This window comes from Neoarius graeffei, chromosome 12 (assembly GCF_027579695.1).
Source record: "Neoarius graeffei isolate fNeoGra1 chromosome 12, fNeoGra1.pri, whole genome shotgun sequence".
NCBI classification, from domain to species: Eukaryota; Metazoa; Chordata; class Actinopteri; order Siluriformes; family Ariidae; genus Neoarius; species Neoarius graeffei.
The window spans coordinates 35,532,621-35,557,440 of NC_083580.1; the positions used below are offsets into that span (position 1 = coordinate 35,532,621).

The 24,820-nt window shown below is 40.7% G+C and overlaps 1 protein-coding gene across 8 annotated transcripts in view; it reads left to right on the plus strand.

Moving 5' to 3' along the window:
- Nucleotides 1-24,820, plus strand: part of dennd1a (DENN/MADD domain containing 1A) — a 336,491-nt gene that overhangs the window by 217,573 nt on the left and 94,098 nt on the right. For 7 of the 8 annotated variants that reach the window (XM_060935809.1, XM_060935810.1, XM_060935815.1 and 4 more), the window contains 3 exons: nt 9,275-9,328; nt 10,510-10,620; nt 18,866-18,966. In XM_060935809.1, the coding sequence (XP_060791792.1) occupies nt 9,275-9,328; nt 10,510-10,620; nt 18,866-18,966 (266 nt within the window). The remainder of the gene's footprint in view (nt 1-9,274; nt 9,329-10,509; nt 10,621-18,865; nt 18,967-24,820) is intronic. The other variant, XM_060935812.1, reaches the window with a different exon arrangement.

The following is a 24,820-nucleotide window of genomic DNA, read 5'->3' on the forward strand; positions in this document are numbered from 1 at the left end:
GCCTTGTCAATGTCCGTGCATTTGCTGGTTCGATCATACAACAGGATCACGAACCTCTCGATGATGCACATTGCATCATTTGGTATGTCACTTGGTGCGGAAGACAGCTGCATCAGTGCCTCAGTTAACTCTGGCAGTACTGTCCAGACTGCCCATGCGGTCTTCTTGCCATGTCTAGCAAAGCTTGACACAGTATCGCATCCAGTTAGAGCGTGGAACATGGGCAGTGCACGAGCCTTCTCTGGTCCCAGTCCAGCTGCTATTTCATGTGCTGCTAGGTATCGGAAACTTCGGCCTGTTCCGAATGCCAGCCATAGTTTGTCTTCTGGTTGCAATTCCTGTACCACGGACACTGCCAGCACCACAACATCGGTGTCTACAGTCCGGATGACTATTGAATGGTGTCCGTGCTTAGCTGCGTGAGATGCATGCAGCAACATCCGATTGTCAGCCTCTTCATGGTTGCATGGGTCGAGTGAAGTCAGATCTGGTAGTAGTGGCTTGCTGAGCACTGCCTCTCCATCAGTAATGACGAGTTGCTTGTCCTCCTGGTCAAACCATTCCAAGAGAGCTGTTGAGAGAAACTTAAACAGCTCGGTCTTGTTGCTGTCCACTCGTAAGAAGTTCTGCCAGTTTCCTGGTATGGATGCGGCGGCCACCACACGTCTCCGCACGCCTTGTCCCCGCTTTGCACGTGTACTACCTTTCAGTGAATCAGCAAGGTAAGTATCCCAGATCAGATCCAGGCGTGACACTGTTTGCAGCTTAGTGGATATATATGGAATGAAGAGCTGATGTGCGTACTCTTCAAAGGTCTTTGATGCAGCCGGCTTCAGCATCTGGACGATAGCTGCTCCATCAAGCACTATACAGGTAGTGACAGGAGTCTCTGTCTTAGCGTCGGAGATTTCTTCCAAACATGTGATGAGATCACTCTTGGTACCAGTGAAGAGGTTTCCACCATCGGACAGTGCAGGAGGATATGCCTGGTTCTCATGACGAAAGAACTCCTCAAGGTTTCCATCCCTCGTCTGGCAGCCAATGTCCAGGCGTGCGAAGAGTTCACGGTCATTCTTGACGGAGGTGAGCTGTTGCTGACCTACATTTAGGCACCAGAATCGAGTCAATAGCAATTTTAGATCCACAGATAAGCGCAAATGTAGATTTCAAATGGCGGCCATTTTGAATTCCAATATGGCGGACATGAAGAGAGAATTCCGAGTGGCTCAATATCTGAAAATGTTCGCCATATGTCAATGTACATTTGTGCCAAATTTGGTGCTTGTATCACAAAATGCACAATAGGTTAGCTATGCTGCCCCACTATAGCCAGTCTCCAGACCTTAATCCCATAGAAAACCTATGGAGGGAGCTGAAGCTCCGAGTTGCGAAGCGACAGCCTCAAAACCTTAATGATCTAGAGATGATCTGCAAAGAGGAGTGGACCAAAATTCTTCCTGACGTGTGCAAACCTGGTCATCAACTACAAGGAATGTCTGACCGCTGTGCTTGCCAACAAGGTTTTTGCCACCAAATACTAAGTCTTGTTTGCTAGAGGGTTCAAATACTTATTTCACTCAAAGAAATGCAAATCAGTTTATATCTCTTATATGAAGTTATTTTCTGGATTTTCTTTTTAATGTTTTGTCTCTCACAGTTAAAATAAACCTACGATTAAAACTATAGAATGTTCATTTCTTTGTCAGTGGACAAACTTACAAAATCAGCAAGGGATCAAATGTGTGTGTATATATATATATATATATGTGTGTGTGTGTATGTATATATGTGTGTGTGTGTATATATATAGTGCGTGTATATATATATATATATGTATATTTATGTATGTATGTGTGTGTGTGTGTGTGTATATATATATATATATATATATATATATATATATATACACACAACCCCGATTCTAAAAAAGTTGGGACAAAGTACAAATTATAAATAAAAATGGAATGCAATAATTTACAAATCTCAAAGATTGATATTGTATTTACAATAGAATATAGACAACATATCAAATGTCGAAAGTGAGACATTTTGAAATTTCATGCCAAATACTGGCTCATTTGAAATTTCATGACAGCAACACATCTCAAAAAAGTTGGGACAGGGGCAATAAGAGGTTGGAAAAGTTAAAGGTACAAGAAAGGAACAGCTGGAGGACCAAATTGCAACTCATTAGGTCAAATGGCAATAGGTCATTAACATGACTGGGTATAAAAAGAGCATCTTGGAGTGGCAGCGGCTCTCAGAAGTAAAGATGGGAAGAGGATCACCAATCCCCCTAATTCTGCGCCGACAAATAGTGGAGCAATATCAGAAAGGAGTTTGACAGTGTAAAATTGCAAAGAGTTTGAACATATCATCATCTACAGTGCATAATATCATCAAAAGGTTCAGAGAATCTGGAAGAATCTCTGTGTGTAAGGGTCAAGGCCGGAAAACCATACTGGGTGCCCGTGATCTTCGGGCCCTTAGACGGCACTGACTAACATACAGGCATGCTTCTGTATTGGAAATCACAAAATGGGCTCGGGAATATTTCCAGAGAACATTATCTGTGAACACAATTCACCGTGCCATCCGCCGTTCCCAGCTAAAACTCTATAGTTCAAAGAAGAAGCCGTATCTAAAGATGATCCAGAAGCGCAGACGTCTTCTCTGGGCCAAGGCTCATTTAAAATGGACTGTGGCAAAGTGGAAAACTGTTCTGTGGTCAGACAAATCAAAATTTGAAGTTCTGTATGGAAATCAGGGACGCCGTGCCATTCGGACTAAAGAGGAGAAGGATGACCCAAGTTGTTATCAGCGCTCAGTTCAGAAGCCTGCATCTCTGATGGTATGGGGTTGCATTAGTGCGTGTGGCATGGGCAGCTTATACATCTGGAAAGACACCATCAATGCTGAAAGGTATATCCAGGTTCTAGAGCAGCATGTGCTCCCATCCAGACGATGTCTCTTTCAGGGAAGACCTTGCATTTTCCAACATGACAATGCCAAACCACATACTGCATCAATTACAGCATCATGGCTGCGTAGAAGAAGGGTCCGGGTACTGAACTGGTCAGCCTGCAGTCCAGATCTTTCACCCATAGAAAACATTTGGCGCATCATAAAACGGAAGATGGGACAAAAAAGACCTAAGACAGCTGAGCAATTAGAATCGTACATTAGAAAAGAATGGGTTAACGTTCCTATCCCTAAACTTGAGCAACTTGTCTCCTCAGTCCCCAGACGTTTACAGACTGTTGTAAAGAGAAAAGGGGATGTCTCACAGTGGTAAACATGGCCTTGTCCGAACTTTTTTGAGATGTGTTGTTGTCATAAAATTTAAAATCATATTTTTCTCTTTAAATGATCCATTTTCTCAGTTTAAACATTTGATATGTCATCTATGCTCTATTCTGAATAAAATATGGAATTTTGAAACTTCCACGTCATTGCATTCCGTTTTTATTTACAATTTGTACTTTGTCCCAACTTTTTTGGAATCGGGGTTGTAATAAAACAAACATTTATTCATAATGACTATGACACTAACACGGATGCAAACAATCACAGAACATAAACAGACAACCAATGTGAAATGAGTGGACAATGTAATGACGAGCAGCTCAATATTGCAGCAGAGTATTGAGTTTGTTTCAATAGTTGAGATCATTACCTGAAAACCCAGCAAGCAATTGGAGGCAGAGTTAAATCTCAGAGTAATTAAATTTTGCAGAGGAAGAGATATATAATTCAATAGAAAGCACCTCGGTTCGCAAAATACAAAAGTTTTTGGCCTGCTTGCGTTTCAAAGCTTTGCTTTGATGAATCACCTGGTGAGATCGGCTGTCCCAGTTTGAGTCAGTCAGCAGTAGTCTTCAGAAGTATTTGGATGGCTGTAGTGTTCAGAAGTCTTTTGGCAGAAGTTTAAGTTGATCGAGTAGCGGTGGCTGTTGAAGGGTGAATCTTGAAGGGTGAATCAGATGGCCTTACTTTTTATATCCATTTCAAAGAACTCTGGGAAGGTACAGCATTGTATTAAACCACACATGTGCGCACACTTTCAGTGACTGCTATAATGCAGACACTATATTAATTATTCTTATATAATATTTTTTTTCCTCCTGGGGATCAAGTTGAGCCATGTGTTTTAAGGAATGTCAACCAGAGAGCGCAACAACTGAAGGATGGTTTTATTCTAATTATTAAAATTGCTCCTTGTGCCCAATTTACTAAAGGAAAAGCAGCTTATTTAATCACATTATTTACTGCCCAGCGAAAGCATGTTTTAATTTTGGCACAAACATAAAAATAATTTTTTAATCTATGTGATTTGTGCCTACCTCAGTAAATCGGGGGGCTCTTTAGCTGAGAAATGCCTTCTTTAAGCAGCAGAGAGCGAGAGAGAGAAAAGTGCATGTGTGTTGTCTACATTGTCTATGCAATCATATTAATGCTGCCAGTATGCTAGTACACTAGCATTTTAGCTAATGAAAACTAAGGTTTCCTGTGCTTCGGCGAAAGCGTGTTTTAGCTTTTTTTGCATAGATTACAGTAGCACAAAAAATGTAAGGAAAGACCAGGTGAGTAGGTGAGGATGGGCTGTGAATGAGTTTAAAATAGAAATAATTAGTAACAGTAATTAATAATAGTTGGCCTAATCAATCTAAAGTGTATCAAAGAAAGTATATAAAAATTATAAGACATTTATAGGAGTAGCCCATAAGAAGATTCTCTTCCTCCATGTCATCTTCCATTGTGATGTGACCTTTGGTGTGCTGTACACTGCATCACCTCAATAAAGCATCTCCATATAAATTTACTAGAAAGAGAAGTGTCTGTAGGTGGCATGGTGGTGTAGTGGTTAGCATTGTCGCCTCACAGCAAGAAGGTTCTGGGTTCGAGCCCAGTGGGCGATCGGGGCCTTTCTGTGTGGCGTTTGCATGTTCTCCCTGTGTCTGTGTGGGTTTCCTCCAGGTGCTCCAGTTTCTCCCCAAAGACCTGCAGGTTTAGACTAAGGCCAAGTTTACATTAGACCGTATCTGTCTCGTTTTCTTCGCGGATGCACTGTCCGTTTACATTAAAACGCCGGGAAACGGGAATCCGCCAGGGTCCACGTATTCAATCCAGATCGTGTCTGGTCCGGTGCTGTGTAAACATTGAGAATACGCGGATACGCTGTGCTGAGCTCTAGCTGGCGTCGTCATTGGACAACGTCACTGTGACATCCACCTTCCTGATTCACTGGCGTTGGTCATGTGACGCGACTGCTGAAAAACGGCGTGGACTTCCGCCTTGTATCACCTTTCATTAAAGAGTATAAAAGTATGAAAATACTGCAAATACTGATGCAAATACTGCCCATTGTGTAGTTATGATTGTCTTTAGGCTTGCCATCCTTCCACTTGCAAGTGGTAAGTGACGCGCATGCCCGATATGCACTGAGATCACACACACAGCGGCTCAGTCCCGAATCACTGCTCGTGCGCTTCGCTCGCGCGCTCTGTGAGCTGCGCAGGGCCGGAGTGCGCACCCTCCAGAGGGCACTCGCTGTTCAGGGCGGAGTGATTTGGAGCGCAGGATGCCTGCGGAGCCGAGCGTATCCGTGTATTGGCGTTGCTGTGTGCACGCGAATCGTGTATTGGCGTTGCTGTGTGCACGCGAATCGTTTTAAAAACGTTAATCTGATGATCCGCTGATACGGTCTAATGTAAACCCCACCTAAATGGTGGCTCTAAATTGACCATTGGTACGAGTGTGAATGGATGTTTGTCTCTATGTGTCAGCCCTGTGATGACCTGGCAACTTGTCCAGGGTGTACCCTGCTTCTTGCCCACAGTCAACTGGGATAGGCTCCAGCTTCCCCCTGACCCTGCACAGGATAAGCAGTTATGGATTAGTGTCTGTATTATTGAGTGTATTGAAAATCATACCATCAGATTTTTTTAAAAATACACCAGTATACCATAATACCATGATACTGCCCAAGCCAATAGACCACTTCATATGTAAAGTTTGTGCATTTCACGATATGATTAGAGTTACCATGTTCTGCTTCTTTGCAAACACAATTGGCCTATGCAAGTCCTGCAGTAACATGGGATGGCAATGTGGTTATTTTCAAAATATAGCTATTAATGGTATATGTAAAGTATGTTGCGAGCATGTAATGTGAATTTTCCCTGTCAGCCTGGGCTGTGTAGAAATGTATTACCATGAGAGGTATGTGGTGATGCCTCTTGGTGTGTGCAACAGGAGAATAACAGAGGAGAAAGTTATGGTGGGGACCTCAAAGACGTGGTGGATGGCCAGCAGTAGGAACCATTAAAAAAATAAAATAAAATACTTTCGATGAAAAAGATCTGCTCTGGTTGAATGATATTGCATCACATTGGGGTGTATCATCATATGGACATGCAGTTTCCAGTTTGATCCACTTGTGGTTACACTCCGTGAAGCAGTTCATGTAGCTTTATAATTTTAAGGCTATCTGTTCCTATACATTTGCTCACCTAAAAACTGGGTGGGCTGCCACCATAGGTGCCATGTGTTAAGTAGTTTAACACATCGAGATGTAAATGTCAGGAAATGCATGAAATTCTGTTCTATAGTCTCGTTCATTTTTTGCTCTCAAATCTAAATGTTTTCAGTTTATTGCAAAAAAAAAATTGCCATGTTTGGTAAAGCTCATCACTGCATGAAATCACTAAACATTTTCTAGTTTGTATTGGAAACCTGACATACAGGCAGTTCTGACATACAGTACATCTAGTGAATGTTGCATTTATTCTTCCAGATGTACATAAGATATGCAGGTAAGTATAAGCCAGCCTCCTCTGCTTCACATCAGGACATATCTGCATACATTATGTTCCTATAACATGCCCCATTCCGTCTTATTCAGAATGTGACAGTGGAAAGTCATGTGCCCTTTCAAATACACTTCCTGATTGATTTTTGGCGGTGGTGGTTTATTTATTTTTTTTAAATAAATAAAGCTGTCAAGAAATGCATGCTTATCCTTCCCACCAGGTAGTGCAAGGAATACATCGTTTGGTTTTTAGTCACTTGCAAATATGTCACTGACAATTTTTTCAAATGTTGGAGCATTCCTAAATTATAAATCAAGATTAAAAATGTAGTGTGGTGAAGGCCTGGTGTCACAGAAAATATAACGTTAAATAATGTCCATTTTGGGTAATTTGCCTAAAAAGTTAAGGAAACCCTGCCATGAAACAATACATTATAAAACCAAATGAAAATATCGTACAGTTGCTTAACTTCTGATTATTTCACATGTTGACTGAAGACTCCTTGAAGGAGAAAGCAAAAAAAAAATGTTTTTTTGAAGGGACTAATCAGATCGAATTGAACAATTTATGGTTGAACATATAGAGTGCCTGCACAGTTTATGCAAAACCAGAAAAGATAACCTAATTAAAGCACATGAAATTCAGTTAAATCTCAGCTAAATTTAATTTTTACATGGGCATGGATATTTTCTCTTCAAGATTCAGTATGAAAATTCCTAGGTTTTGTGTCCTGGGAAACGGGGGGACATTTAGCATAATGTGACTGACCAACTTGACTGTGGCAGCCTTTGCTATGCAATTGTTGCCCATGCAGAACATGCAATGTCTGGGTTACGCCATACTTTTCCACTGTTTAAAATTGAATTCACAGTGCTCCTCAGAAGTTTCAAAGTTTTGCGAATGTTTTAATAACAGTCTCCATCTTTTGTCTTCCTAACAACTTCATCTCAAACTTCATGGGTAGTTCCTTGGTCTTCATGACATCAAGAATCATCTCATGCCATTTTAACTGTGAAACCTCCCAAAGAAATATGCAGAAATATACAAGCATACTTTCAGATACACATGGATTTAAAATTAGCAGGTGTTCATGCATTCATTAATTTTCTATACCACTTATCCATTGTGGCTCACAGGTGGTGCTGGAGCCAATCCAGGGTGATATTGGGTGAGAATTGGGGTACACCATGGACAGGTCGCCCATCTATTGCAGGGCTAACACTGACAGACAGCCACTCACATTCACACTTATGGGCAATTTAGTGTAGCCAGTTGACCTCATCCACATGTCTTTGGACTATTAGAGGGAACGGAGCACCCAAAGGAAACCCACACAGGAATGAGGATAAAATGCAAACCCCACATAGAAAGGCCCCTGCTTGCTGTGAGGTGATGGTGCTAACCACTGCACCAACGGCATTAACTGATTTATTTTATTACATTTTATTTAGCTATTGTCATACTAACTTAATTGGTTATTTAAAATCATAGGTTTCTGGGTATGAATACTGATCAATCTTGGTTGAGAGGATGAGAGCAGAGACTTGAAGGAGAAGTTATAAACATTCACTGTTTGTCAAGTTGATAAAGTATACAGTTTGGTATAAGAATTCGGCTTCTTTTTAATTAATTTATTATTATTATTTTTATTTATTTATTTATTTATTTTAAGATTTAAAGGCATGTCCCACAGCTTTTTATTTGCATATGATTTGTATTCTGCTGCTGGATTTACTTTATTATATAATCAAAATGATTTTTGAGCATTTGATATTCCTTGAGATAGATTATTCTAAAACTTTAATGGAAAATGGGGGGTGGGGTTGGCAGCTGAGGGTGAGGTGGTCATGGTGATGGGCAGTTCTGTGGCTGAGTAAATGTAAACATTTCATCTGGGTTTGTTTTTTGTAATGATATGGGTACACATTTTGAATGTGTCCACGTAATCAGATTCTCCATCTGCAAGTGTCCACCAGAGTGCTACAGAGTTCCTCCAGAATGATCAGTAAATGCTCTCCATTACTGCAGTGGCATACACTTTTTGTGCCTGATAAATATCTGCACACGATTTTTGGCAGACTGATGTGCCAGGCAGCCCACTCAGATTCTTTAGAAAAAAGCTTAGACACTGAACATATTACAAAATAAAATGCATGCACAGACTTGTTAATTATCAGTAACTGATTTGCATTTTTCCTTACTGATTGCAGAGCATTTGTCTTAACATCCAGGTATTTTTGACAGCCTTGGAATCAGCAGCCATAACATGTAGATTCTTCAAACTGTTCATTCAGTTTTCATATATTTTAATCATTCCTTTTGAACTATAGAATAATCAGTAAAAATCAATTCAAACAGGATGTCAAATAGATATGTTAAAGTAGCTTACAGAATTGTGAACCAATCAAAAAAAACATGCTCTCAATTTTGTTCCTCCTCTCTTGCCTCCTCTCAATCTCTAGCACACCTGTTTCACTGTGCCTGATCTAAGGGAGTTGCCAAGTATTCCTGAAAACGTGAGTTACTTTAAACACAATATAAAGGTAAAAGGCTAAAGTTACCATGTACAAAAGAAACTGCTGAACTGTACGCCAGACACAAAGTCAAAAGGGCCATTGCCACACTGTCACTGACCATTACTAAGGCCCTGTCCACACGGCAACGGATTCAGGTGAATCTGATAAAATTGTTTATCGTTTCGGCCTGGCGTCCACACGGCACCGGCGTTTTGGGGGCCCCAAAACGAAATCTTTTGAGAACGGGTTCCAGAGTGAAAAAATCTGGCAACGGCGCCGTTGCAAAGTCGTCTGGATGAGTAGAACGGATTTGTTTACGATGATGTCACAACCACATGACTGTCAGTGCTTCACGCCGGGTAGAAGTGTAACGAACTCGATGTGAGTTGTCAACAAATTCTATAACTTGGTTCATGAAACGTGCTTACAAAATATTTTCACTGTGAATATTTATTGTGTAATGGTGCAAAGTGAGAGAATAGCCCTTAGGGCAGAGTCTTTAGTCCAAACACTGCGGAAGCAGTACCAAACCGCGCACCGCCTGTGCGCTTTCCAAAAACAAAAACAATCCCGCCAGCAAACATAGGAAAAAAAAGGAGCGATCTCACCTCTTCAGATGTTGGTTTAAGTCCGACAATACATTCCTCAAAAAGGGGGTAGAAGAACAAAGTAATCCATCAACGTGTAGCATTCAATTTATTCCAGACCATTAAAGAATTCTGGAGGATATCAGAATGTTGGCATACCGGCTTCCATCTACCCCCATTCATTCCTCTTTCTGCATCTTTTGTTTTATGCTACTGATTAATAATCAAAACTTTATGTGGCTAATGCTACAGAAGAAGGGGTTTATGCGCATGCGTCTACTTCTTCTATTGTTCTGGTGTCTCCGATGGGACTGTCTTACAGCGCACGTAGTGGTGTGGCATGTGTATTGCATCGTTTTCAGCAAGCGTTGCGTTGCCATATGTACCTGAAATTTTACTGATCCGTTGCCCATGTGGACGCGATATTTAAAAAAAAAAAATCTCGTTGTCGTGTGGATGTAGCCTAAGTTTTCTGAGGATTGCAGTGTCCTCAAGTGTCAATTCCAACCCTGCACAAGCTCCCCTCCTGTGTGTTAAGTTGAGCTCATTATCATTTCCATTTCAGTAACTGAAACTGATATGTTTTTGTTTCAGACAAACCTGACAAAGTATTTTGTAGCAGTAGATGTAAACAACATGCTTCATCTGTATGCAAGCATGCTGTATGAACGAAGAGTCCTAATCAGCTCCAGCAATCTGAGCACTGTGAGTGAAACGTTTCTCTTCATTATCTGTATTCTACCGTATCTACACTGCAAAAATTGTGAGCAACTGGGAAAAAAAATCTAGACAAATATACCTAATATTTCTTTTTACAAGATGATTTTTAAAAGCAAATCTAAGTTAAATACACCATTTCTAAACATTTTTACTCATTTCAATGTTGAAAATATAGCTGCAAGTAGCAATTTGCAGGTCCTAAATTTTTTGCACTCAACAAAAGGAAGCATCTCAATTGCCCAAAATTAAAGCCGTAAGCAGCAACAAGCCAAGCAAAGTCATTGCAGCTAGTTTACAGAGTGAAACCAATCACACACTTGTTTCATCATCACAATGTATGCAGAAAAAAAAATTAATTCAACAAACTGTCCATGTTGTAAATAACATCTTATCTTGCCTACCATATAATAAATGCATTGGAAGCTCATTGAGGAAAAATGTACTTCAGTCAAATTTATCAATATTTTCCTTCAAAAAAAGAATTTAACAAAAGTAAGAACTTTGACTGGAGTTAATGACGGGTATGAAAAGAGAAAAAGGGTAATGCAATAGAAGGGTGCTATAATGATGCTAAGCTGTTTTTGCCCTCTTTCAGCTACAATTGATTTAGATTTTGTTATTTTCACAAGTGCACAGAGGTGCTTGAAAGTTTGTGAACTCTTTAGAATTTTCTATATTTCTGCATAAATATGACCTAAAACATCAGATTTTCACACAAGTCCTAAAAGTAGATAAAGAGAACCCGGTTAAACAAATGAGACAAAATTATTATACTTGGTCATTTAGTTATTGAGGAAAATGATCCAATATTACATATCTGTGAGTGCCAAAAGTAGGTGAAGCTTTGCTTTCAGTATCTGGTGTGACGCCCTTGTGCAGCAATAACTGCAGCTAAACATTTCCGGTAACTGTTGATCAGTCCTGCACACTGGCTTGGAGGAATTTTAGCCCATTCCTCCGTACAGAACAGCTTCAACTCTGGGATGTTGGTGGGTTTCCCCACATGAACTGCTCACTTCAGGTCCTTCTACAACTTTTCGATTGGCTTAAGGTCAGGACTTTGACTTGGCCATACCAAAACTTTTAACTTTATTCTTCTTTAACCATTATTTGGTGGAACGACTTGTGTGCTTAGGGTCGTTGTCTTGCTGCATGACTCACCTTTTCTTGAGATTCAGTTCATGGACAGATGTCCTGACATTTTCCTTTAGAATTTGTTGGTATAGTTCAGAATTCATTGTTCCACCAATGATGGCAAGCCATCCTGGCTCAGATGCAGCAAAACAGGCCCAAGCCATGATACTACCACCACCATGTTTCACAGATGGGATAAGGTTCTTATGCTGGAATGCAGTGTTTTCCTTTCTCCAAACATAATGCTTCTCATTTAAACCAAAAAGTTTTATTTTGATCTTATCCAGCCACAAAACATTCTTCCAATAGCCTTCTGGCTTGTCCACGTGATCTTTAGCAAACTGCAGACAAGCAGCAATGTTCTTTTTGGAGAACATTGCAACGCTGCCATGCACACCATTTGTTGTTCAGTGTTCTCCTGATGGTGGACTCATGAACATTAACATTAGCCAATGTGAGCGAGGCCTTCAGTTGCTTAGAAGTTATCCTGGGGGCCTTTGTGACCTCACCGACTATTACATGCCTTGCTCTTGGAGTGACCTTTGTTGGTTGACCGCTCCTGGGGAGGGTAACAATGGTCTTGAATTTCCTCCATTTGGACACAATCTGTCTGACTGTAGATTGGAGGAGTCCAAACTCTTTAGAGATGGTTTTGTAACCTTTTCCAGCCTGATGAGCATCAACAATGCTTTTTCTGAGGTCCTCAGAAATCTCCTTTGTTCATGCCATGCACAAACCATGTTGTTCATGCACAAACCATGTTGTGAAGATCAGACTTTGATAGATCCCTGTTCTTTAAATAAAATAGGGTACCCACTCACACCTGATTGTCATCCCATTGATTGAAAACACCTGACTCTAATTTCACCTTCAAATTAACTGCTAATTCTAGAGGTTCACATACTTTTGACACTTACAGATATGTAATATTGGATCATTTTCCTCAATAAATAAATGACCAAGTATAATATTTTTGTCTCATTTGTTTCACTGGGTTCTCTTTATCTACTTTTAGGACTTGTGTGGAAATCTGATGATGTTTTAGGTCATATTTATGCAGAAATATAGAAAATTTTAAAGGGTTCACAAACTTTCAAGCACCACTGTGCAACTTAGTACTTAAGTGGATTGGTGTGTATGTTCAGGGGACAGTGCCAGATGTCCCCACTGAGTTTAATCAGACAACTTAAATTATGGCCAAGTTTCTGCCCAGCCCTACTTTTTGCAAAGTTTTTTGATTGATTGGTGGCCATGTTTTTTGACTGATTTTGGTGGCCATGTTTTTTGACTGACCTTTACTTAAGTACCACACTATGAAAATACTCCACTACAGGTGAACTTCCTGCATTCAAAACCTTACTTAAGTAAAAGTATGCAAGTATGATCAGTAAAATGTACTTGGTGTCAAAAATAAAAGTCCTCATTGTACAGTGAAATGGTTCCTGTCAGTGTTTTATGATAATATACGGTATGATGTCTTTGTGTTGATATTACTGCTGTATTAATGTGTATGTTGCATTTTACTGCTGTAGATATTCAAAGTTAAGCTCATTTTAATTATTTATATACTGTTGCCTAGTTTAGTCTACAGCAAAGCATCATATATAAGACTTTGTAGCATTGCTGTCCTGTGGGAACCAGATATCTCTCAAAGGTCAGCTTTTTTCAAAGTGCAGCATTTTCACTTTTTTTTTTTTTGACCATTATCGTAAACAGAAATAATGAACTGGCACACAAACAATACAATGATCTTAATCTGTTGGCATTCTACTGATAATCCAAAGTAACAGAAATGGTGGAAAATGGAACTCTTAAGGAGTATTAAGAGAAAAATAGATTTTTGCTTCAATTTGAAAGAAGCAATAGAAGTGTAATCAAAGACAAACTGAGGTTGGGAATTCCACAGCATGGGTGCCATGGCACTGAATGACCTACCACCCACTGATGAAAGCCTGGTGTGGGGCAATGCTACAAATATATGATAATACAGTTAGGATCTGCAGGTGCTGGACGGTATGTAAGCATGGTGAAGCTCAGAAAGAAGAAGCAAGACTGAATGGCAGTGAAGGGTCTTTTTAGTCTTGTCTACGTATTTTGGTGTTCTGGATAACAAGTTAAAGTCAGAGCATGATTGTTTTAGTGAAATGGTCCTTACTGTCCAGTGTTTTTGGTTCTCCACTGTGGTTTTTAACAGCACAAGTGTGTGGACAGCATTAGTAGTTCAAATTTGTGTCTGCTAGGTGTGTGTGTCATTTGCAGCACCATTTGCTTTGCTGTCTGCATTCTGGTTGATGCTTTAAAGGTTTAAGCTGTGATGATGTGACCGTCTTTTTCCAAATTATCCTAACATTGGATTTTTGTGCGTGTTTGTGCTATGATTTGAATAAAAGGAGACCTTTCAGGAGGATAAATAAAGTTCACCTCAAGCTGTCTATTTAACAGTTATTCCATGAAATCGAGTCGTGCATGAGCTGATAGCTGACGAGGCACATAGTGCCGAATCGGCTATAAGCCATGTACGACTCAATTTCGTGGAATAACACTTTTATTCTATCTGTTATTTATTTTATCTAATATTGGATCATTTTCCTCAATAAATAAATGACCAAGTATAATAATTTTTGTCTCATTTGTTTAACTGGGTTCTCTTTATCTACTTTTAGGACTTGTGTGAAAATCTGATGATGTTTTTGGTCATATTTATGCAGAAATATAGAAAATTCTAAAGGGTTCACAAACTTTCAAGCACCACTGTGTGTGATGTATAACACGTGTGTGTCTATATATGGTTAAATGTCCCTTAGCAAGTTTCACCTTGACCAGACATTAATGTATGCTTACATACGGTAGCCGTATGTATGCTTCTGGCAGAATTCTGGTTGGATATTTGACCACTCTACTTGGCAGAATTGTTAGAGTTTAATTACATTTGTGGGTTTCCTGGCACAGACCTGAGTTTTAAACACAGTCCACATATTTTGGTAGGGTTTAGGCCAGGACTTATTTTAAGCTGAATGTTCGCTAGCTTTGTCCATTCCACAACCAGCTTTGATATGTTTTGGGGACCACTGTCCTGTTGGAATACCCAGTTGTGTCCAAGTTTCAGCAGTCTAATTGATGGTTTGAGGTTATGCTGAAGAATTCTGAGGTTCATTATTGCATCCACTTTGTTCAAGGCACCAGTTCCACTAGCAGAAAAACAGCCTCAAAGCATAATGTTACCACCACCATGTTTAATGGTTTGTACAGTGTTCCTCTGTACTTCTGGTCATTTTGGCCAAGTAACTTAGTCTTTGTCTCATCTGACCATAAGACCTTCCTCTACAAGGCTTTTGTCTTTGTCCATGTGGTCAGCTGCAAACCCTAGTTGAGCCTGAAGGTGTCAGTTTTGGAGCAGTGGCTTCCTTCTTGAATTACAGCCTCACAGTCCTTGACAATGCAAAACCTGCTTTACTCTAGACAGTGCTCGAGCAGCTTCCAGTTCATTGCAAGCCTGGGTTCATTCCAGTTCATAATGGTTCCTGGGCTGTTCCTGACCATCCTAATCAATTTCCTTTCAGGCGAGGGTGACAATAATTTGTCACCCTCAATTTGAACGTTGAATGTCACAACAATTTGTCACAATTTGAAAGTGGCTTGGCAAAGTGGCTAAACCTCCCAATAGCCTGTACTTGCATACAGTTGTTCAAACTGATGATCTTGGAATCTGCACTTGATTAGAAATAGTTCCAAGAGACATTTTTGAGTTGGGTAAATTTATGATCCTCTTTCTCAGATCTGCACTGAGCTCCATGTACTTTCCCATTGTACTCTGTTGGTCAATCCAATGAGTGCTGTCAAACAAACCTTTTTTTATTTATACAGAGAAGCTACCAGCTGTAGTCCTAGTCGGTCATTGTCACTAATGGGAAGTTAAGAGACTGTGGCCTTGGCAAGTTAAGACAGTTTGGAACTTTCAGTATGACCTGAATTAATAATCCAAGTGGGTGTATGTATAATTTTGACCCTATTTTGGTTTCAGAAAACGCAAAATAAATTCATACTTGTGTACCATATTGGTTTTTTTTTTCCTTTTTGAAGTATGTTGAATGAAGTATTCATTCATTCATTCATGAAGTATTCATTCAAGTATGTTGCACAATCATTCCACCACAGAAAAAAGAATGGTTCAAAGAAATCATTGAAAGCCCAGTATTGCCATGACATTCATGTCCATGATGATTATTGACTACAGCTGTACAGTAGTGCTTGAAAGTTTGTGAACCCTTTCGAAGTTTCTATATTTCTGCATAAAAAAGACCTACAATGTCAGATTTTCACACAAGTCCTAAAAGTAAATAAAGAGAACCCAATTCAACAAATGTGACAAATATTATATTTGCTCATATTTTTATTGGGAGAAATGATCCAATGTCACATATCTGTAAGTGACAAAGTCAAGAACACAATTCTTTCACAATATTTCTGAATAAAAGTAGATGTGCATGGTTAATGCTGTCTATAAGCAGGGTGTTTCGTTTGAGGGGTAATGCTTAAGCAAGTCAGTGGATACAGTGTATCCACTGACTGTATCACTGTATAAGCAAAAATGTTATAAATAACATTTGCTTGAACAACACAAATGTTCAGACAGAGAAAGACAACTCTCAAGAGGAATGCGATGCAGCTTGACTCGTACCATGCTGTTAACTAGCTAATGTCTCAGCTTGGGCTGTTCACAAAAATGGACTTGCCACCTTGTGAATTGTACATCATATTCAGTCTCATGTTTGGTGCTCCTTAGCATTTTGTTAAATACAGTCAGGTGGGAATACTTGATGATAACTTATTTTTCCTATTATGGAAGACTGAGTGGGAATGAACATTTGTTATCTGTTCTGTGTTTTTTCGCCAACATTAACGGATTTCATATGTGAAAGGGGCTGAAGTCTACTCTTCACAACACGTGTTTGCTTGTGGAAGTGTATCATGGCATGAACAAATGACATTTTTGGGGACCTCAGAATAAGAGTTGCTGATGCTCATCAGGCTGGAAAAGTTTACAAAATCATCTCTAAAGAGTTTGGACTTCACCAATTCACAGACAGATACAATACCACTAAAAATTTGGACATGCTTACTTGTTACTATGAATGGGTAAGTGTGTCCGAACTTTTGACTGGTACTGTATATTATAAATGGAGGAAATTCCAGACCATTGTTACCCTCCCCAGGAGTGATTTGGCCAACAAAGATCACTCCAAGAGCGAGGCGCATAATAGTCTGTGGAGTTGCAAAGATAACCATGATAACTTCTAAGCAATTAAAGGCCTCTCTCATGTTGCTAATGTTCATGAGTCCACCAACACTATGATTCCAAAAGAGGTCGAAGTTGTCATGCCTTGAGCCAGTTGAACATGAGAGTTCAATGTATTGATCTGGCATCCAAATTCCCCAGATCTCAATTGGCTCAAGCATCTGTGGGATGTCCTGGACAGACAAGTCCAATCCATTGAGGCCCCATATTGCAATCTATAGGACTTAAAGGATCTGCTGCCAACATCTTGGTGCCAGTTACTGCAGCACACCTTCAGGGATCTTGTGAGGTCCATGCCTTGACAGGTCAGCGCAAAGTTTCCCAAAAGCATTGCAGGACAAAGATCATCGTGAAATGTAGTGCATGCAGCACAATGAACACACTTTCTCCTAGACACTCTTAGTGCTAAGAGGATTTTTGGGAAACTTGGCACAGAGCTGTCTTGGTGGCACAGTATTCTTAAACAATATTGAAGTATTGGAATTTCAAGAATGATTATTTTGTTTCTGCTCTATTGATGAATGAGACAATCATGAGTATGAATATGAGAACGTTTCAGTTTTCATTTCCTGATATTTACATCGAGATGGATTAAGCAACTTAAAACATGGCATCTTTTGTGGCAAACAACTTCAAAGCCACTTTTTTGTTTTTAGTATATACTGTAGATATTTGCATTTGGGATCAAAAGATGAATATGAGGCAGTTAGGAGTATGAATATGAGACACTTTCAGCTTTCATTTCCTGGTATTTAAATTTGGATGTATTAAATGACTTAAAACTTGCCATGTTTGCTGGCAGGCAGCCCAGTTTTTAAACAAAAATATAGGAACAGATAATTTACTTTAAGACTAATGCTTAATTTGTTTGCAATTCACTTGCTTGCAATAACTGCATCAAGTTGGTAACCCAATTATATCTCATGTATTTCTCTGTAAATTGTCTGGCAGAATGTTTCTGTAGACTTGTGAATTAATTCTACTACTGTCCTCATGGATTGCATCATCAGTAAAGATTAGTATGGTTTGTAGACCATAAAGATACCAATAAAGATTGGTATGGTTAAACCATGGCAGTATTTCCACCTTGTGTGACCAAAGAGCGCATATGTTTTGGATTATGAACACATTTCTTTGTCCACGCTTCGGCCTTTTCATCACTTTGGTACAGGTTAATCTTGGTTACGGAACTTTTGTGGCTCATCTCTGTATTTATGTATGAATTCCAATCTGGCCTTCCAATTCTTACTGCTGAAGAGTGATTGCATGTGGTGTGCATTCTATATTTTTGCTCTTGGAGTCTTCTTCAAAGAGTGGATTTTGGTACCTTCATCCCTGCCCTGTGGAGGTTGTTGATGCCACTAACTGGTGTTTTTGGATTTTTCCTCACAGTTCTTACAGTGTTTGTCATCAACTGTTTTCCTTGGACAACTTGTTCAATGTGTGGTTGTTAGTCCAACAATGTTTAACATTTTAAACAATAAATGCAATCTTCACTTGCAAACTCGGTGCTCAAACCAAGACTAGACATTCAGAGCTATTAATTGTTTTAACAGTCAATCTAACATAACACACCTGGGCCACAGGATACACCTGTGAATCACTTGGAAAAATGATTGGGTTCAAATAAAAGGTGCCATGTTCTAAGTTGAAGAACACATCTATATGTAAATATCATTCAGTGAAAGCTGAAATTCTGATTCACCATTTCATATTCATATTTTAGTATTAAACCCAAAAACCACCAGCCCCAACTGCTGAAGATGAAGATCTCTCACTTCGTTCTTTATTCTCTCTTAGTTAACAGCATGTGTCCATGGTGCGGCAGCCATGTTGTATCCCATGTACTGGCAGCATGTTTACATCCCAGTGCTACCACAGCATCTACTAGACTACTGCTGGTAAGAACATGTGTATACACACAGACACCACACTACCACACCACCACCATATACAATATGATTATAATTCCAAGTAAGAACTCAGTGATGCTTCACATCTGACAGGACACCAAGAGCAAACATCTACTCCTAATGGAAATAAACCTACCCAATACAGCAACACAATGTCTAATATATTTGTGAATAATGGTTAAATAGACTGTTATTGATGTACATACTCATGTAATCACACGTATGTCTTTTGAAAGGTAACTGCTGTCAACGAATTGACAGTCAATCCAATTTGATGATAAAAATAGTTGAAAGTAATATCATTATTGATTAGTTGGTTGAAGCATGCTGTGGTGTACTGTCACTTGAACAACATCAGATTTTCACACAAGTCCTAAATGTACAACCCCGATTCCAAAAAAGTTGGGACAAAGTACAAATTGTAAATAAAAATGGAATGCAATAATTTACAAATCTCAAAAACTGATATTGTATTCACAATAGAACATAGACAACATATCAGATGTCGAAAGTGAGACATTTTGAAATTTCATGCCAAATACTGGCTCATTTGAAATTTCATGACAGCAACACATCTCAAAAAAGTTGGGACAGGGGCAATAAGAGGCTGGAAAAGTTAAAAGTACAAAAAAGGAACAGCTGGAGGACCAAATTGCAACTCATTAGGTCAATTGGCAATAGGTCATTAACATGACTGGGTATAAAAAGAGCATCTTGGAGTGGCAGCGGCTCTCAGAAGTAAAGATGGGAAGAGGATCACCAATCCCCCTAATTCTGTGCTCCACTATTTGTTGGCGATATCAGAAAGGAGTTCGACAGTGTAAAATTGAAAAGAGTTTGAACATATCATCATCTACAGTGCATAATATCATCAAAAGGTTCAGAGAATCTGGAAGAATCTCTGTGTGTAAGGGTCAAGGCCGGAAAACCATACTGGGTGCCCGTGATCTTCGGGCCCTTAGACGGCACTGACTAACATACAGGCATGCTTCTGTATTGGAAATCACAAAATGGGCTCGGGAATATTTCCAGAGAACATTATCTGTGAACACAATTCACCGTGCCATCCGCCGTTCCCAGCTAAAACTCTATAGTTCAAAGAAGAAGCCGTATCTAAAGATGATCCAGAAGCGCAGACGTCTTCTCTGGGCCAAGGCTCATTTAAAATGGACTGTGGCAAAGTGGAAAACTGTTCTGTGGTCAGACGAATCAAAATTTGAAGTTCTGTATGGAAATCAGGGACGCCGTGCCATTCGGACTAAAGAGGAGAAGGATGACCCAAGTTGTTATCAGCGCTCAGTTCAGAAGCCTGCATCTCTGATGGTATGGGGTTGCATTAGTGCGTGTGGCATGGGCAGCTTACACATCCGGAAAGACACCATCAATGCTGAAAGGTATATCCAGGTTCTAGAGCAACATATGCTCCCATCCAGACGACATCTCTTTCAGGGAAGACCTTGCATTTTCCAACATGACAATGCCAAACCACATACTGCATCAATTACAGCATCATGGCTGCGTAGAAGAAGGGTCTGGGTACTGAACTGGCCAGCCTGCAGTCCAGATCTTTCACCCATAGAAAACATTTGGCGCATCATAAAATGGAAGATACGACAAAAAAAGACCTAAGACAGTTGAGCAACTAGAATCCTACATTAGACAAGAATGGGTTAACATTCCTATCCCTAAACTTGAGCAACTTGTCTCCTCAGTCCCCAGACATTTACAGACTGTTGTAAAGAGAAAAGGGGATGTCTCACAGTGGTAAACATGGCCTTGTCCCAACTTTTTTGAGATGTGTTGTTGTCATGAAATTTAAAATCACCTAATTTTTCTCTTTAAATGATGATAAATTTTCTCAGTTTAAACATTTGATATGTCATCTCTGTTCTATTCTGAATAAAATATGGAATTTTGAAACTTCCACATCATTGCATTCCGTTTTTATTTACAATTTGTACTTTGTCCCAACTTTTTTGGAATCGGGGTTATAGATGAAGAGAACCCAGTTAAACAAATGAGACAAAGATATTATACTTGGTCATTTACTTATTGAGGAAAATCATCTAATATTACATATCAGATCTGTGGGCACTGTGTGAGACGGCTGCCTCTCCAGTAGCTCTGTAGTTTTTAGCTCTTTAAACCTCTTGTTTTTCCACCTTTTTTTTACTTTTCTGCTCTTCTTACGAAGACATAGTGTGTTTTACTTATAACATGGATATTTTTAACTTTAACACGCAACCAGGAGTCAGTTTTCTCACTTATTCGAGAGATGAGTTGCTGGCCCTGAAAACAATGGGACAAGCTGGGATACGACAGCCCATCCCAGCAGAGTTGAGGAGGAAACCCAGGGACTGCAAAGCTGGAGTTAAGCTAAAAGCTAGGCTAGCGGACAACCGGCAGCGCTGCAAACCATCTATTCCCTCCGTTATCATGGGGAATGTGAACTTGCTGCCGAATAAAGTCAACGAGCTTTCCGCTCTGAACAACCAGCGGATTTACTGGGAGAGCAGCTTATTTATCTTTACGGAGACATAGCTAACACACCTCGTACCGGATGCTAACGTGGACCTGCGGGGATTCACTGCTGTGAGAGGCGACAGAGACACTAACACATGCGGGAAAAGCAAAGGTGGAGGACTCATCATTTATGTTAACAACCGCTGGTGTAACCCAGGACGTATCTCCGTAAAGACAGTTTTATGTTGCCTGGACTTGGAGCTGCTAGCCGTTAGCCTGCGGCCATATTATCTGCCGAGGGAGTTCAGTCACGTGATCACCATCTGTGTTTACATCCCTCCGAGGGCAGACGCAGCCGCTGCACGTGAGAGGATTCACTCTGTCACAGCAAGGCTGCAGACACAGCACCCTGAGGCATTTATCATCATTTCTGGGGACTTTAATCACGCTACTTTGGACTCTACTTTGGCTGCTTTTTACCAGGCTGTGGATTGTCCAACAAGGAAAAACAGGACAATCGACTTGCTGTATGCTAACGTGAGGGATGCATACAGAGCCACACCCCTCCCCCCACTAGGGAAGTCTGACCACAACCTGGTTCTTCTACAGCTGAAGTACAACCCCCTGGTTCAAAGGCAGCCTGCAACAACTAGCTCCATCAGGAGGTGGTCCCCTGAAATGGAAGATGCCCTCAGGGACTGCTATGACATCACAGACTGGGATGTGCTGCTTAGCCCACACTGTGAGGACATAGAGGGGCTGACACACTGTCTGACGGATTACCTTAACTTCTGTGCAGACGTGATCTCCCCCGCTAAGACTGTACGGTGTTACCCTAATAACAAGCCATGGGTAACACAGGAAGTCAAAGCTGTCCTCAACAGGAATAAGGCCGCCTTCAGGAGCAGGGATAGGGAGGCGATGAAAGCAGCACAGCAGGAGGTGAAACGCTGTGTGAGGGAAGCTAAGGACAGCTACAGGAGAAAGGTGGAGCAGAAGCTGAAGGAGAACAGCATGAGGGAGGTCTGGGAAGGTGTGAAAACCATCACAGGCCACAATACAAAGACCAGAGTCGTTGAGGGGACAGTGGAGAGGGCGAACGAGTTGAATGACTTCAATCGGTTCAACCAGCCCATGTCCCCCCCCCCACCCTCTCCCTCACTGCAGCCATCTCTCCTTCTTCCCTCAACACACCTCCCCCCAGTCATCACAGCAGCCCCCTCCTCCCCCCATCCCCCACCTCAACACAGACTCCTTCATGCATTACTGCAGACCAGGTCAGAGGTCAACTGAGGAAGCTTCACCCCAGGAAAGCAGCAGGCCCAGACAAGGTGTGTCCCCGACTACTGAAGACCTGCGCTGCTGAATTGGGTGAACCACTCCAACGCATCTTCAACTTCAGCCTGCAGCTGGGGAGAATGCCCACCCTCTGGAAGACATCATGTATCGTTCCAGTTCCCAGAAAGAATCGGCCCAGCGAGCTGAACGACTTCCGACCGGTGGCACTCGCTTCACATCTGATGAAGATGTTGGAGCGGCTCTTCCTCAGCCTCCTCAGACCCCAGGTACAACATGCCCAGGACTGTCTGCAGTTTGCGTACCGGGCAGGTGTTGGTGTGGAAGATGCCATCCTCTACCTGCTACACTGAGCCCACTTGCATCTGGATAAGGGAAATGGCACAGTGAGGATCCTCTTCTTGAGGTTGACACTGGACATATCGGATTACATGAAGACGAAGCAGTGGGTGGCATTTTTCCTTATCGTTTTGAGCCATATCTGGACGATTTGCCTGCAGAAGGCGAGATTTCCGACTCGGACACAGACGACGGGACCAATGCAGAGGACTTCGTGATCCCAGCTGACATCAGGAGGCTCCAAAGCACTGAATGGTAATATTATAATAATAATAATAGATCTAGTCCTCGGGGGGGGGCATGAAGGATGAGGGAGGAAAGCGTGGGGGGGGGGGGGGGGGGGGAGAAAGGCGATTAGGCAGGGAATGACCCCTTGCCCGGTCTACACCCCCCCCACACACACACACACACACTGGGCACTGGGTCTTGACGTGGACTGGTGTATAAATCCAGGCCTCTCCCCTATTACTGTAACCAAGTATCTAAAAACTTACCTAGGATATAGATGTACTGTGTAGTACAGAGTTTATGACTGAGTGATTGAACATTTTATTATAATAATAATAAATTTGTAACACAAGTAGCAAGTCAGTATTATTCTGTATTATTCTGCAACAATTTCCTGGTTGCCATTGACAGTGCGATTGCTGAGATACACATCCCGGCTGCCGCCTGAGCGGGATTTGTTTACCTTACACATCCTGCCATCAATGGCAACGTGATAATGATTGGGTCATTTCACTTGTTTGTGTTAATCACTTCCTGTTAAACAGAGTTAGTATGTTGAATTCTCTCAAGATTTCTCTCAAGAGACAATACTGTGAAATATCCATGCAAGTAGTAAGATTGCCCATATCTTGTATAACAACATCCTATTTGTATGCATTGGATTGGTTTTCATTGATATAATTACCAAAAATCGCCTTAAGTTTGCATACAAACCCTTTGATTCACATCAAATTTGAAGATTGAAGATTTGAATATTCAGTAATTTGTGAACTATTGTGTTATTATGAATATTCATAATACGAAATGTTATTTTTCATTGAAAAATAGGCCGTATATTAGGTGGTAAATGATAACAGGATAAAATACTTCGATCATATAAAATTGACAATCATTGACAATATTACCGCACTGATTTCCTTTAAAAAAAAAAAAAAATGCTTTCTTGAAAGTTCATGGTCTTTTAGATTTGGTCCGTTTTCTCACATTTTTATTTGATAAGAATAAAAACTTCTATGAACTGATGAAATTCAATTGCATGTTAGGCCTATAAGGTCCAGCCAACACGGTATTGCAGCAGAACTGTGGCAGAACTTTGAATCATGAACAAATTCACCTATTGCTATTATTTAGTAGTAAATATCTCATTACAAGATGGAGATCTACACCGAAAAATCATCAATCAACAGCTAATCAAACAAGTGTCAAGTCTGGCCCACCTGTCATTGGGAGTCCACATGTCCCGTGTCCGGCGCACTTGTTTTGCCCACTCTTCACGTCTGATGGGATCCTTGGGAAAGGTATACAGACTATACTCGGCTTCCCTGGTGTTGGAGCAAAACCCAGCCACACAACAAGCAGGCATATTCACCAAAATCCACAAGTCAGACGCAAAAATAATCACTTGCAAAATGAGAACAACGAGAAGCTGAGAAAATGTCTGTCAGCGGTTCTGCATGGGACGTCATATCCGCCTTCTTCCTCGGCCGTGGGTTGGCTCGCTGTGATATTGATTTAT